We start from the raw sequence: 15,928 nt of genomic DNA on the forward strand, positions 1-15,928 counted from the left end.
CTCCAGGATTCAGATTTACTTTTTAGCCCAGATGATGTTAGGATCGATCATTATCATGCTTAATATACATTGTACTGATCTTGTACTTCCAACTGGAATAAATAGCAATAGAGAAATCAAACTTGAATGTCTGGGCAAGAGTTTGGTGACTGTGGCTGAGGACTGGAGTCCCTGGAGCAGAAGGACGTTCATAGTCCCGGGGCACCGGAGCCTCTTCCCAGAGCTGCTCAAGTGGCCCAAGCCACCCAGCCCCTTCCTCCTCAAAGTCATCTGTTCCTGACTTCTTTAATGCTAAGTTTCAAGCTAGAAAAACAGGGAGATAATTATTCAGATAAGCACTTGAAAATATATTTGAAATGTTTATTTTTCATCAGTGGTGATGGTGGTTCTGTCGCTCAATCGTGACCAACTCTTTGCGACCCCATGAACTGCAGCGCGCCAGGCTTCCCCATCCTTCAGTGTCTCCCAGAGTTTGCTCACACTCCTGTCCGTTGAGTTTAGTATTTTCTCTTTATTCTGAATTGATGGTACCTTTCCTCAGTATTGTAGCTGTCTGTACTTCTAAAACCTCCTCAGCGGCAGATGACCAACGTGATCACTGTTCTCTTTTCTAAGCACTTCATTCACTTGACTCCCTGGACACTGAATTCTGGTTGTGCCTCTATCTCGTGCCTGCTCCTTCGTGGGCTTCCTCAGAGGATCTGATTATTTAACATTGTTTTACCTCAGGGCTCATCCCTGGCACCTCTATTTGTGACTGGTGATTTCTTGACTTCACAGCTTTAGAGGCCATTACAATGCAGATGATTTCCAGATTGTTATCCACTAGGCTCCTGAGCTCAGCGTATCATGTAGCTACTCAATAAGTAACTCAAACTTAACATCTTCAAAACTAAGCTTCCAGTTATTCCACACTGGCAACAAATAAAACCCGTTCTCACCCATCTCAGTTAATGCTGACATTTTAACCTGGTCTTGGGCCAAAAAGTAAAACCTTTTACTTTTTTTTCTTTAAAATGCTGCATCTGTTTATTTAGCTAATTCTTTTTGTTACACCTTCCAAATTCATTCACTGTGCGTGACCTCTTCCCGTTACCTTCCTTGCTATTCCTATCTCTACCATCCCTTTTTGTAGCATTCCTGCCACAGTCTCTTTATGGGAATCACAGTTAAGACTTGTTCTTTTGTTGATGTTTTTGTGCTTATTTCCTCTGCCTGGATTACACTTTCTGTTGTAACCTCCATGACTTTTTCTCTTAACTACCCTTGATCTTTAAACGGTTGTTGTTGTTCAGTTGCTAAGTCGTGTCCAACTCTTTGCAACACCAGGCTTCTCTGTCCTTCACTACCTCCTGGAGTTTGCTCAGATTCATGTCCATTGAGTCGTGATGGTATTTAACCATTTCATTCTCTGTCACTCCCTTCTTCTACCTTCAGTCTTTCCCAGCATCAGGATCTTTTCCAATGAGTCAGCTCTTTGCATTACGTGGCCAAAATACTAGAGCTTCAGCTTCAGCTTCATTATCTTTAAATTTTCCTTTTCAAAATTGCAAGCACTCCTACCTGGACAGAAATTTCTCTCCTTTTCACTGGATTATGACTATTACACTTACTATCATTATTATACTATATGCTTAAATTACTTACTAATTTTCAAAGTCCATTTGATATAAGTTGCGTGGGACAGAAATCTCTACCTTTTATTATTTTATATTTCCAGTGTCTGGAACAACACTGGGCCATTGAATTTTCCCTGCGTTTTCTGACAGTCATATGAAAAGCAGAAATATGACCTATTATATAATCCTCATTATCATGGATAATGGTGCCTGTAATAAAATCTTGGAAAAACAAAGTATTGCCTTGCATTAAATTACATAAGAAATATATAGAGTGGATCTTACAAGGTATAAAGGAAGCAACATGAAGAATGATGCTCTGACAATAAATCCAGTGATATTGTTCCTATCTTTACTTTTAACTTTAATTGTACTTAATGGCTGAGGGCATAACATGAAAGTTATGTTTCCAAAAAATAGAATTCTTTTCTATTTAAATAATTTGAAATATTTAAAAGATTTCACAAAGTAAAAATTACCATAATAATAGGGACAAGTAAATGCTTTATGGCTTGTGATGAAATATTCACTGTCAGTTCGGTCACTCAGACATGTCCCACTCTGTAACACCATGAACCGCAGCACGCCAGGCTGCCCTGTCCATCACCAACTCCTGGAGTTCACCCAACTTATGTCCACTGAGTCGGTGATGCCATCCACCCATCTCATCCTCTGTCATCCCCTTCTCCTCCTGCCCCCAATCCCTCCCAGCATCAGGGTCTTTTCCAGTGAGTCACCTCTTCGCATAAGGTGGCCAAAGTATTGGAGTTTCAGCTTCAGCATCAGTCCTTCCAATGAACACCCAGGACTGATCTCCTTTAGGATGGACTGGTGGATCTCCTTGCAGTCCAAGGGACTCTCAAGAGTCTTCTCTAACACTACAGTTCAAAAGCATCAATTCTTTGGTGGTCAGCTTTCTTTATAGTCCGAGTCTCACAACCATACATGACCACTGGGAAAACCATAGCCTTGACTAGACGGACCTTTGTTGACAAGGTAGTGTCTCTGTTTTTTAATATGCTGTCTAGCATATTTTAATTTCATGGCTGCAATCACCATCTGCAGTGATTTTGGAGCCCCCCAAAATAAAGCCAGCTACTGTTTCCACTGTTTCCCCATCTATTTCCCATGAAGTGATGGGACCAGATGCCATGATCTTAGTTTTCTGAATGTTGAGCTTTAAACCAATTTTTTCACTCTCATCTTTCACCTTCATCAAGAGGCTTTGTAATTCCTCTTCGCTTTCTGCCATAAGGGTGGTGTCATCTGCATATCTGAGGTTACTGATATTTCTCCCGGCAGTCTTGATTCCAGCTTGTGCTTCTTCCAGCCCAGTGTTTCTCATGATGACTCTGCATAGAAGTTAAATAAGCAGGGTGACAATATACAGCCTTGACGTATTCCTTTTCCTATTTGGAACCAGTCTATTGTTCCATGTCCAGTTCTAACTCTTACTTTGTGACCTGCATACAGGTTTCTCAAGAGGCAGGTCAGGTGGTCTGGTATTCCCATCTCCTTCAGAATTTTCCACAGTTTATTGTGATCCACACAGTCAAAGGCTTTGGCATAGTCAATAAAGCAGAAATTGATGTTTTTCTGGAACTCTCTTGCTTTTTCGATGTTCCAGTGAATGTTGGCAATTTGATTTCTGGATCCTCTGCCTTTCCTAAACCAGACTTACTTAGCTATTAAAATTCATGTTTTCAAAGAATTTTGAATTTATAGCACTAGAACATCAAAATGTCTCCCTGTTATCTTTCTATTTATACAATTTTAACTTGAATATAATGCACCAAAATATTACCTGTAATTTTGTCTGATTGTAAGATTATGGATAACTTTATTTTATTCTCTTTTGTAGTTTTCCAGAAAAAACTGTAGTTTGTAGAAATTTTATAATGGTAACAGAAGTAATAAATAGAATTTTGAAGTGTTAAATGCTTTTATATCTGCATTTTACTTTTTGTTGCTTGATAACAATGATTTATATTTTGCCAGTCTTGAATACACCACTAGTAATTTAATGACTAATTTTCAATGCAGATATTCAATATGTTTTCACCTAATTTGTTTTTCAAGCAAGTTTTAATAGTACCTATTGGGATTGTATTTTTTTCCCCTACAGACAGCCTTTTGATTGATTATCAGTTTACATTCAGCTTATTACAGGAAGATGATCGCCACCATACTGCCATAAACTTCATAGCAAACCCAGAACAGGTGAGAAGATCATTTCACTTTTATAGTGTAGTTACATTAATGGAGGCAATGTTTTCTATGTTTCTTTGTAATTGTGTCTCTTCTCAGAATTATCACACTGTAGGGCTTTTGTAGAAAAACAAATCCTATTAGGTTTTTCTTTTCATAAAACCTAAGCATCTTTGCAATCAGAGAATTTTTTACCTTGATATTTCAGATTTTGCAAACAGTCCTACAGTGTACACATTATTTCTGTTATTTTTTTTCAGACTTACAGCAGTATTTCTGTTTTTAATTATGTTTTCACACTGGTAGTAGTCGTCTTTGAAAATAAAACCTATTAGTTCATAACACAAGCCATATTGTATATATTTTCTTTTTCTAATATACTGTTACACAATAGTAGGTTTTCATTGTCTTTTTTTTTTTATAAACCCTTTGGTTTATCTGAGTTATATGAATGCTAGGTTTTAAAAAACATTTTTACTGAGATATAATTGACATCTTACAGTATAAGTTAAAAGTGTATAATATGCTAATTTAATATATGTGTTTATTGCAATATAATTACAACCATAACAACATGACTTAACACTGCAATCATGTCACCTAATTGTAATTTTGGGGAGTTAATGATAATTAAAGTCTCTTAGCAACTTCGAAATTTATGATACAGTATTGTTATTCATGTTCATTGAGTCGGTGATGCTATACAGCCAGCTCATCCTCATGTCCTCATGGACATGAACTTGAACAAACTCCGGGAGTTAGTGGAGGATGGACAGACCTGGCATGCTGCAGTCCATGGGGTTGCAAAGAGTAGGACACAACTTACTGACCGAACAACAACAGCAGCAACAGTATTGTTATTCATAGTCACTATGTAGAGCATTAGATCTTTAGGTCTTACCAGGTGGCGCTAGTGGTAAAGAACCCGCCTGTCAATGCAGGAGACTTAAGAGAGGCAGGTTGGATCCCTGGGTCAGGAAGATCCCCTGGAGAAGGAAATGGCGATCCACCCCAGTATTCTTGCTTGGAAAATCCCTTGGACAGAGGAGCCTGCTGGGCTCCAGTCCATAGCATTGCAGACTCAGACACAACTGAAGCAACTCAGCATACACTGTTTGCAAGCTTGTATCTCTTAACACTTTCTTCTGGGGGAGAAGTCTCAAAGTTGGGCCCCTGCTACCAATCTCTCTGAGTCATGTTGGCTGTAGTCAGCCACACACGTTTTGTTTGTTTAACTGATGTCAGATGTCCACACTATGCTTGATTTTTTAGCGCTTTCTGTCTAGTCAAGACAGGAACAGGTCATTTGGGCAGTAACATTAAATAAAGATCAAGTATATTGGATGCATGGTATACTCTCTTTCCCTTAAGGAAGCAGTCATTGGCCATGTTGGTCTTTCTGATATTGAGCTGTGCTGTCTTGGGTGAGCTGCTGACCTTGGTAAAGTGAAATTGTTCTTTTTATGCTTTATTTTGTAGCTATTCTCAGTTTTGCATTTAATTTTTGTACTGCAACTTCTTAACTGGATTTTGGTCTGCTCAAAGCAGTTATTTGGTCCATAGATCATTGTTAAATTGGTGTTTTTGTCAGGGATGAGGGCTAGGACCTCCTATTACACTGTTTTGCTGATGTCACTGTTTCTGATAGTGCTTCATTCTAACTATACATTAATTCAGCTTATTAAGCCCATGTCATGTTTTTTTAATAGTTTTTCAAATAGGTGAAACCTCAAAATGTATTCTGACATTTGCAAACTTCTTTCCTCTAAATTGCTTTACTGAACTTGCCAGCTAATAGTGTAATTTCTTAAATTTTCATTTTTCAGTAAATTAGATCTCTCTTTCCCCAAAATAGAGAAGTTCATTTTATGTTACTCCTTAGTCCTTAGGTTTTAAGGAATGCCTACATTTTGGATTATATTTAATGTTTTGACTTTTCCTGGAGAAGGAAATGGCAACACACTCCAGTATAACATCAAGTTGCACTTTATAGTTATTTTTTCACACTGAATATTTTTAAAAACAAAATATTTTATTATTAAAAAAAAACTTTGTATAAAGTTTTGATTTTTAAGTAAGGATTTTAGAAGATATTTTCTTTACATGATAATGCTCTCTTCACTGAAGGTATGTATTTTTATGAAAACATTAATAATATGTCAGAAACTAGTTTTAGTATAATAAGAGTGTTTTAATAAATGCATTGTAAACACTGTAGACTTGTTTATTGTAGTAAAGCATACATGAAGTAATATTTATATATTGACCATTTTTGAGTGTATGGTTTCATGGCATTTAAGTAAATTTACAATGCTATACAACCATCACCACAGTCCATTATCAAGATGTTTCATCAGTCCAAGTAGGATCTCTGTTTCTATTAAGCAGTAACTCTCTATTCCTCCCCTACTCCCATCATTGGGAAGCCTTTATTCTACTTTCTGTCTCTGTATTCCAGGTACCTCATGTGTGTAACCATGTAATATTTTTACTTCTATTTCTGATTTATTTCACTTAGCTTAATGTTTCAGTGTTTCGAATGTTCATCCATGCTGTCACATGAATCAGAATTTTATTCATAAATAGTAATTCCAAACTTGTGGAGTTCATTGAGGACATAAGAAATTTAATATAAGTGGGATGTCTGGCTCAAAATGTAGGTGTGAACAGTACTTCTCTCCAATATTATCCGTGGTGTCATACAAATAAGCTCAGATTAGCCATAATTCTAGTTTGTTTCTCTCTTGACTATCCTCTCCTCTTTCAATTCCCAGAAATCCTTGAGTTCTTACAATGTCACAGCTTTCAGTTTTACTTTTTGCTGATTTGTTCAGTTGAAACCAAGAGCCTAGACACATGTTTTGGGAAACTGATGGACACTAAACTATCATATCTTAGTACCACTAATAATGCTTGTAACATCATTATAAGTAATTTATAACTACATATATATCTATACATACAATTTATTAATTAAAGAAAAATGCAACTTAGAACAATTTCTGAAATTAACATGTATTGTTAGTCTGGGCCTCTTCTACAAAGAAGAAGTACTTTCATTTTTATGCATTTATTACATTTTGAAAACAAATTTAATTCTAACCTACTATACATCATCTCAACCAATGCTTTCATGTTAACAATTTTTGGAGTAGTTTCTTGTGTAATATGATCTTGCTGAACTTAACCATCTCTAACAACAATGTTCTAAATGACTAATTTTGTCAGTTACTGTGGTAGTTACAGTGTTACTTCTTGCAGTCCAGCATATTTTCCTTGACCTTAAATATATTTTATAAGACTTTAGTTATAGTACCATATATTTCGTTAATGCCTGAACTTGAGAGGATGAAGTAAAATTTCAAGGAAAGTTTTATAGCTTTCTATATCAGTTGGAAATTTTGTATGACCTTTTTTAGTAGTAATAGCAGTTATTCTCAAATTTCCCTGACGCAAAATAAGGCACACACAATTACTAAGATGCAACTTCATGATAAAAATAATGATTTAAGCTTTCTTAGGAGTGTACTGTTTCTACCATGTTTTGTTTTCATAGAAAACAACTCTTTTTTTTTTTTTTAACTATTTCATTAATAATAAAGAAAGTCAACCTTTCTCAGAGGTCAATAGTCATGCCTTCTTTCTGAGCCCTTTAGTAAAAGGGAAGATGAAAAAGGAGAAGAAAAAGAAGAAATCCTGTGTCCCCAGACCTAATAATATCAACAACATGACCATTATCAGCATGGTGGCCTGAAACCATGAAAGTTTTTTGAGAAATTATCTTGTTTAATTTTCCCAAAAAAGTCTTTAGCGAAGTCATGATATGCCCATTTTAGAGACTGTTGTTGTTTAGTTGCCAGGTTGTGTCCAATATTTTTGTGACCCCATGCACTGGGGCCTGCCAGACTCCTCTGTTTATGGGATTTCTCAGGCAGGAATACTGAAGGGGATTGCCATTTTCTTCTCCAGGGCTCTTCTCTACCCAGGGATCAAACCTCCATCCCCTGCATTGGCAGTCAGATTCTTTACCACTGAGCTGCCAGAGAAGCCCATTTTAGAGATAAGAAAGCTGATTTTCAGGAAGTATAGGGGTAGCTGTCTCTAAATCAATATGCATGTACATTAAAGGTCTAAGATTTGAACCCAAGGTCATCCAATTCAACAATGAATACTCTGCAAATTCACTTCATTGCCTCATGAACATGATTTAATTAATATGAAGCAGTGATTGGTTTTCGGGTCTGGTTAGTTCATTATTGATGGAGTAAATCAGTATTTGTTACCAGAGAAATTTCTTCTTTTCATATCTGTGTTCTCCTTAATGCAGCATTATAGTATGATGAAATAGATGTTACTACCACACCTGAGTAATGCAGTCTGTTGGACAGCCTGTTTGCACGCTGACAAAAGCTTTTTGCATTTATTACTTGAGTCATTAATATTGGCATTATTTTTGAATCAGTGTCATCTGTTTTCGTATCTTTAAAAAGTTGAAGGGTCTTACAAGGTTGAAAGTTTTGTGGTACATATGAGAGAATATTTTAATAGCTTACCAATAGAACTCAGTAAGTTAACTTCCTTCTTACATTTGTGGCCAGTAACAAATATGACTCTGGTGGATAATATAGTACCCTTCTGAAATACTGTATATTTTAAAACTCCAAGCCTTGTTTTTCTTTGATCACTTCAAATTCTCCTATGTTATCTCTTTAGTAGTAATGAGCACTACCCTGAAAAATCTATGTGGCAAAATTGTTCAGCCTTACTACCACACATTTTATTTTGTATACGCTTTCAAGATGACCATTCTTGTTGAGTTTATATTTGCTTCCTGGAAACTTTGAAGAGAGTATCTTTCAATGATTATGGAGCATTGTTAGTAGTTCTTAATAGAGGCCCAGCTGTCCCTGTCTCTATGGCAATCATTTAGAGTAGTTTTTATTTGAATTTAAATAGTTGGGTCTTAGTGTATCATTTACATGGAATGACTGCCACACATCACCCAGCAGCCTTTGCCTTTTATCATGCTGCTTCTTATTCCTCCCATAGCAGGGAAGAACCATGTCCTTCTGTTCAGTTTCTTTCTAACACTATTTCTATCAGATATGGGAAACGTAATTGCTTATAGACTTACTTTCTCTGAGAGCCAGTCAGAAAATTGGCAATATGTTTTCTATTGGCTTTCTTATTCTTATTCTAAATAAGAATTTAGAAAAAGTTGTAATATCAAGGAATTAATTTTAATTATTTTAGTAGCCAGGTATTACTTAGCAACACAACTTTTTCTAAGAGTCTTTGTATATTTAAAACACAGCAAAGCACACTCAATATCTGCAGCTAAAGCTATTCAGTATGACTATCTTTCTATGCCTTTCTGCAAGTCTTGATAGTTATAATCATACATAATTTTTGTTCCTCATCTCTTGGAGTAGGATAATAGCAAATAACATTTAAAGAAATCTCTTGGGCATTTGCTTCTGTGCAATTAAATTAATGACAAGATGTAGGTTGATCAATATAAAATTCTTCAGTGTTCCTCTCTACACATGTTTATATGACTTGATCCCTTCTTTTTCCCCAAGTAGGTTTATAACTTTTACCTCTAAGTTTTATGTTTCATTTTAAGTAATTTTTTAACCAAAAAATGTGTATATACTAATACTATATGCAACTAACAAGAAATCTTTCAACAAAACAATCATCCATTGCTGTGAAATAACTTCCGACTAACCAAACCCATATCATTTAAATATTAACTACAGGTAAGCCAAGAAAATCAAAATACAAGTATTGAATTATAGCAGCCTCTGGCTACATGTAGAAGACCAAGTTATAGTAGGAAAGATAAATGGGAACTTTAAATATACCTTTGAATTTATCAGCTTTTTTTTTTCATTAAAAAAGTGTAATTGGTGTCTACACTTTCTCACTTAACTATTGACTTAATGTTCACAGTTAGAGAAACAGCATGGGCATAGTTGAAACATTAAAGATAACATCTAGTATTATTCTGGTTTTTTAATCTTCATATTTTCTTTCTTGGTAGTCAAACAAAAATTTGGATATTTCAATTAATGCATCAAACAACTTTAATCTCAACATTACATGGTCGGTTGGTTCAACAGGTAAGAGAACTTTGTGGTCATGTGTCTTTTACTTCTGTTCTTATGTGTAAGGTTTCTGATATGACCTTTCTACTGTTAATTTAAATAATTGAAATAAAAATATTCTATGCCAGAATCTTTGTGCTGTTTTAGGTAAAAATATTAAGTAGCATTATTAATAAAGTGTCATTATTCTGTTAACTTTCTCCCTAATTCAGTTAATATTAGGTGGATAACAGATGTTTTACACTACTTATTTTTTTATATGGCAGTGTTATGAATTCCTGTGATTTTAATTAAGACAGATTACTTTGTTAATGACTAAAGAGACTGAGATTTCAATTATTTGACTCACCATTGAAGCTATAAATTTAATAACTTTAATATTGATATAAAACAACAAATTATTTCGGTGTATGCTGGTAAATTACCAACTTACCTATTACCTTTAAGCTTGGATTTATATCCCCTATCATTGTTGGATTTGGTTCTGAGAGAGGGTTAAAAAACCCTACACTTAATATTTCTTCCATAATAAGGTTTATAAATTGAAATTGCTAACTTTTAAGAAATACAAAAAATACAAATCTGTATGTTGGATTATGAAAAAGTATGCTTGCTGTTTTAAAGAAATGCTATTGGTTTCTACTTTCTATATAAAGGATGTACTGTTGCATAAAACTACTGGAAACTTTTAAAGAAAATATAGGATTCCTTAGAAATCCATATTTGATTTCTTAAAATTAAATCATGTGCTATTTTAATAAGTATTAATAGAATAGAAACATAATTCAAATGAGAAGGGGTCTTTGCAATTCCAGTTTTATTTATGTAAGAATTGAAAACTTTAGATACATATGTACATGTTGTGTTACAATAGTGTAAACATATAGTAAAATCTTGACATTGTAAGTTTCATTAACTACGAGTTCATGATAACTTGTACTGTTAATGTGAAATTCTGCATAACAAATTGACCCTACAAGAGTTTTAAAATTTGGCAACAAAAATATATAAATCCTCAGTAATCACTTTAGAACAGTGCCTTCAGTATGCAAGAGATTACTTGTAATTTTCAGATTCTCAAAACCAAATCTTCAATATTTTGATTTATTAGTTTTAAAGATGTCACCTGGAAACCTGCATTTTAAAAAAGCATTCATGGTAATTTTGGAACAGATGATCGGTTAGAAAATAATTCAGTTGCTCAGTATCCTAACTGTTCTTATCTTTAAGGCAAAGGGCTTTCTTCCATTTGGTTAATTTCACTAAATATTTATTGAGTACCCAATATGTGTTTAACTAATTGAATTTTTAGCTCATGTTTTAAATTATATCTTCCTCCCACTTTATTCAAAATAGTGATGGTTCAATATGTGATAAAAAAAATTGATTTCTTTTCTGTTTTTTAATTGGATTGAGACATATTATGTTTTGAAAGTCTCTGTGGAGAAATAAGTAGCAAACCATCAGTTCCTGAAGCCATGTATTACTTGAGTTCCAAAGAGGACTTTACTATTCAGTAGCTACAAACTTGAGACAAATGTCTTAATCTTTCTGAGGCTCAGTTTCCAATTTGAAAAACAGAGATGGAATGCCTATGGGATAAAGTTTTTATTAGAATAGGATATAAAGTCTCTAAGTCAGTGCCTAGTATGTAGCACTTAAAATAATTGGTATTATTTTAAAAAATAGTTTTTATACTAGATCTGTTTCCATTATATTTATGACAAATCTTATTTCTTCCTTGTCATTCTACATTATAAACATGAGTTTATTTGCATAGTTATGTCCTTATAAGTATAGTTAGAAAAATTAAGTAAATATCATATATATGTAAATATTACTTTAATAAAGATATGCTTCCTTAATATGAATTATTTATATTTGTTATTATTTACATTTTAGCTGGAACAATATCTGGAGAGGAGACTCCTATAGTTTCCAAGACTAATATAAAAGAATACAGAGATAGTTTTTCCTATGAAAAATTTAACTTTAGAAGCAATCCAAACATTACATTCTATGTATACGTCAGCAACTTTTCATGGCCTATTAAAATACAGGTAAGTGTTAATAGTATTTAATGACCACTGAATATTTTCATATGAAAAAGAATGCTGTTTTTGTTCAAAGAAGTGATAAAGGTTTCTATATTTTGCACAATGTGAAGCATGTATTGATTCTTCATAGAAAGGATACAGTGGGTGTCTGTGATAATTAATGTCTTTGTAAAAAATGTTTGAACAAATAATACTGAATACGTACTAATAAGTATGTACTAATTTTTCAGTGTGATTATATTCTTAAAAAATGTATCGGAACTTGAAATAACTATGACATTTATATTTTCTGACTGATTTCATTCTTTGAGGGTTAAATAGATATTATTTTCTTACAATCCCTCTTGAAATCATTGACTTTTTTTAGCAATCTTTATTATATGTTGAACAATATTCAAATCATCGTAAAAATTTAGAACTAGCAGTACCTTACAGTTAATTCTTTAAGGCTCACTTCTTCTCACTACTGATTTCTTTATATGCTCTGTATATGTTGTATATTTTATTTTTATTGTGTTTAGTGATAGACTGCTAAAGGCTTCTGATTTATTGCTAGGGACATTTAGGATATTCTTACTATCTTAAAATAGTCCAGGTGTGTATTCTTAACTTATTCTTTTATGAAGGAAATATCTATGTGTTAAAATGTTTAGATTTATTTATTCATTCTTTTATGATTGTTTGATTAGATTGAGTTCAGATTAGTTTATTAAATAGCTCGTGTGTGCCAAACCCTATGTTGAGCCATTATGTTTTGTGATCTTTAAAAAAATTACAGATAATTTATTCTTTTTTATTAATAAATGACCATCTTTGATTTGTGACTAGAAAATTTTACATGCTTTATCAGTTTGTGTGTGATTTGTGGGAAGACAGTGACTTAAAAATTGTATATTTGCTTGAAAAATTTTGATTTGTAAGGTTGATTTCATGTCTAAATTTAGGAAATCACTTACTTGTTCAAGAAATACTAGTATAAATTACTACTCAGTAAGTAGTAATGACAATTAATTTGATAAATTTACTTCTTTATTGTGATCGAATTAGATGTTAATATAGTAAAAATATGTCAGAAATGTTTTCTTATGGGTTTTTAGAATTTTGACCTTTAGGATGCTAGAGGCATCATTTTTTTTTATGATTTATATAGAAATATTAATCAGATTTCATTTGTTTTATTCAGATTATGATTGAAGGTCTCATCCATGAGCTTATTAAATAGTAATTAAAATTGAAAGAATTGCTATATTTCTGATTGTTTCCTGCCCTTTATTTCATGGCTATCTAATTATATTTTATTTTTAAGCAAATTACACACTTTAGAATGTTCATGAATATTTAATGATTAGAAATTAACTTTCTAAATTGGATTTTCCTTTGAGATCATGCTAGTAGTGTGTTCTAGAAGCCAAACCAGAATTTCTATAATGAAATTAAAATATCCCACTTTCCCAAAGTAATAAAATGTTGAAAATAACTATGATGGTCAAGATAGGTACATCCTAATTCCTACTCTTTGAGTAAAATCATTATATCAATCCTATGGAATATGTTATGTTACTATTAAGGCTTATGAGTATGTGTGTTTATTTATACAACTATAATCTTTCTTTTTTTAAGTGTAAAATAGTAAAATTATTTTATTTGAGATCTGTTTGCTAATAGAATTGAGTACATTGATTTATTTTTGAATGACCAGCCAATCTTGGTAATGTGGGGTAAACTCCACTTAGTCATTTTGTATTACAACTTTAATATATTGCTGGATTCAACTTGTTGAAATTTTACGAATTTTTATGCCTATCTTTTTGGGGCAAATCAGTCTGTAGTGTTCTATTCATGCAGTCTTACTAACTTTGTAGGATGGTACTACTGGCCTTGCAAAATAAATTGGGACGTGTTCTTTTTTATATCACAGTTCTTTTGAGTACTTTCAGTTATAATGTTTCTATGTATGTTTAAGCAAATTTAGCAGATCACAATTTTAAAAGTATTACATGAATAAGGAGACACTTTAATTGATATGTAAGAAAGTAGAAAAGTACTTCATCTGGTTTGATCCAATTTGGATCTAATCTTGCTATTAACGAGAAGACTCTTAGTAGCGTGATGATAGAATTTTGTATATTTCTGAAAAATTAAGAAAATAAAGAGAATTGATAATGATTGTTATTTCTTCAGTACCTTCTGTATTTAATCAGTCAAACGCTAATAAAAAGTAGTGCTTCCTATGGTAATGGCGGATACTGTACACTTATATAAGTTTTTGGCTATACTATCCAGCAAATGTTTCTTAAGTTTCAGTCACAGACAGGATATTTTGCTAGGGGATGAAATAGTACTGAAAGTATTCTCCACTGTCAAGTAGCTTGAAAAATCTTAATCATCATGGTCTCAGTTATTGGTAAAGAAATTCAACTTTAAATTAGCTTTGAAGTAACACAAGATGTTACAGACTTAAAAAGCAAGGCATCCAATGGAGATGTCTTTGGGAAGCTCAAGACTCAGTGTCTCCTTCTATGACCATCTTAAATTAAAGATGCTTCCCTTGACATTCTTTATACCACGTTATATAAATAACTATTGAATTGGTTCATTCCCTTTCAGTCTCTAGGTTCTATTTTACAAAGTATATAGGCTGAATTCTATTCTAGTTGGATTTATAGAATTCCGATTTAGCTATCTCAGACAGAAACTGGGAAAGACTTTCTCCTATGTTGATATGAAGTTTCAGGGACATTGTTTTAGTTTTGTTTATGTTATGAAATATTTTCTGAGCTATTCACTTTGGTTAATATCAATGTGAATGTTATTTGTGAGTTGAGGTGTCTAAATTGTATATCCTACCTTTGTTATTGTTACAGAGGTGGTTTTGAAGCAGGAAATCTTCTTGAAGAGAGTTATATTGAAGCAAAATACTGAAGGAAAAATAGGAGTTCAGGACCTGATCCTTGGCAAGGAATTCTAGGCAAGAAGGATGGATTTTCAAAGTTTAATTAAAGAATTTTCATTAAAGAGCAAATAACTTTTTTGTTGATGTTGTTACTGAGAAACAGCTTGTAGGATAGAAAAGTGTTGACATAGGATGATTGGTATGGTCAAAGAGGAACATTTTCCAACAAAATCTGAAGGATTTTACTGATACTAGTTTGGAGTCAAAAGAAATACTACAGGGAGAACATAAAGCAGGAGTTAAAGTGAACTCAGATATAAGCAATGAAATCTGAGAGCAAAGAAAAGTAACAGAAAAGGTAAACTTAAATGAAAATTGGATTAAAAAATAGCTCATGGAGTTTAAAATATTTGTAGAAAAACAAATAGATGGTGGAAGTAATGTGAAGAGTGAGGGAGTAAATAACCCTAAAGTAGTCTAAGGTGTCAGCATATCAATGACATGGCAAATGTAATAAATCTTAAGTCTCTTATTGTTATGACTTCTAGGGTAAATCTAAAGAAGAATAAAGGAAAGAATGAAATAACAAGTTGATTCAGAAGAGTTGATCAATAGAAATGTTTTATGAGCTCACAGGAATGTATGAAAAGAGAAAAAGGGTACATAACAAAGGGTTCAAATAAAAATTAAACAGTAAAATGATAAATACAAGCCTAGCTATATCAGTAACTATATTAAACGTCAGTAGACTAAATACACCAGGTAGAAGCCAAAATGTGTCATACAGGGTTGAAAAAATACTGATGATTTTTAAAGGAGACACACTTTAGATATAATGATTCAAAATGATTGGAAGTAAAATTATACCAAAATTATGCTAGACTGAAAGAAAACTGAATCATACAAAGTACACTTTAAAGCAAAGATTCATTGCTAGAGTTAAAGGGGTATGTTTCACCAAGATGAAGAGGTAACAGACCCACTGGAAAGATGGCACAATCCTGAATCTGTATGTGCCTAAAATGTAGCTTCAGAATGTAT

At 33.0% G+C, this 15,928-nt stretch overlaps 1 protein-coding gene across 3 annotated transcripts in view; it reads left to right on the top strand.

The window, feature by feature from the left end:
- Positions 1–15,928, top strand: part of ATRNL1 (attractin like 1) — a 746,492-nt gene that overhangs the window by 266,843 nt on the left and 463,721 nt on the right. For all 3 annotated transcript variants that reach the window (XM_065923396.1, XM_065923397.1, XM_065923398.1), the window contains exons 22-24: positions 3,745–3,839; positions 9,874–9,952; positions 11,840–11,997. In XM_065923396.1, the coding sequence (XP_065779468.1) occupies positions 3,745–3,839; positions 9,874–9,952; positions 11,840–11,997 (332 nt within the window). The remainder of the gene's footprint in view (positions 1–3,744; positions 3,840–9,873; positions 9,953–11,839; positions 11,998–15,928) is intronic.

The sequence above is a fragment of the Muntiacus reevesi genome, chromosome 2 (genome assembly GCF_963930625.1).
Source record: "Muntiacus reevesi chromosome 2, mMunRee1.1, whole genome shotgun sequence".
NCBI lineage: Eukaryota > Metazoa > Chordata > Mammalia > Artiodactyla > Cervidae > Muntiacus > Muntiacus reevesi.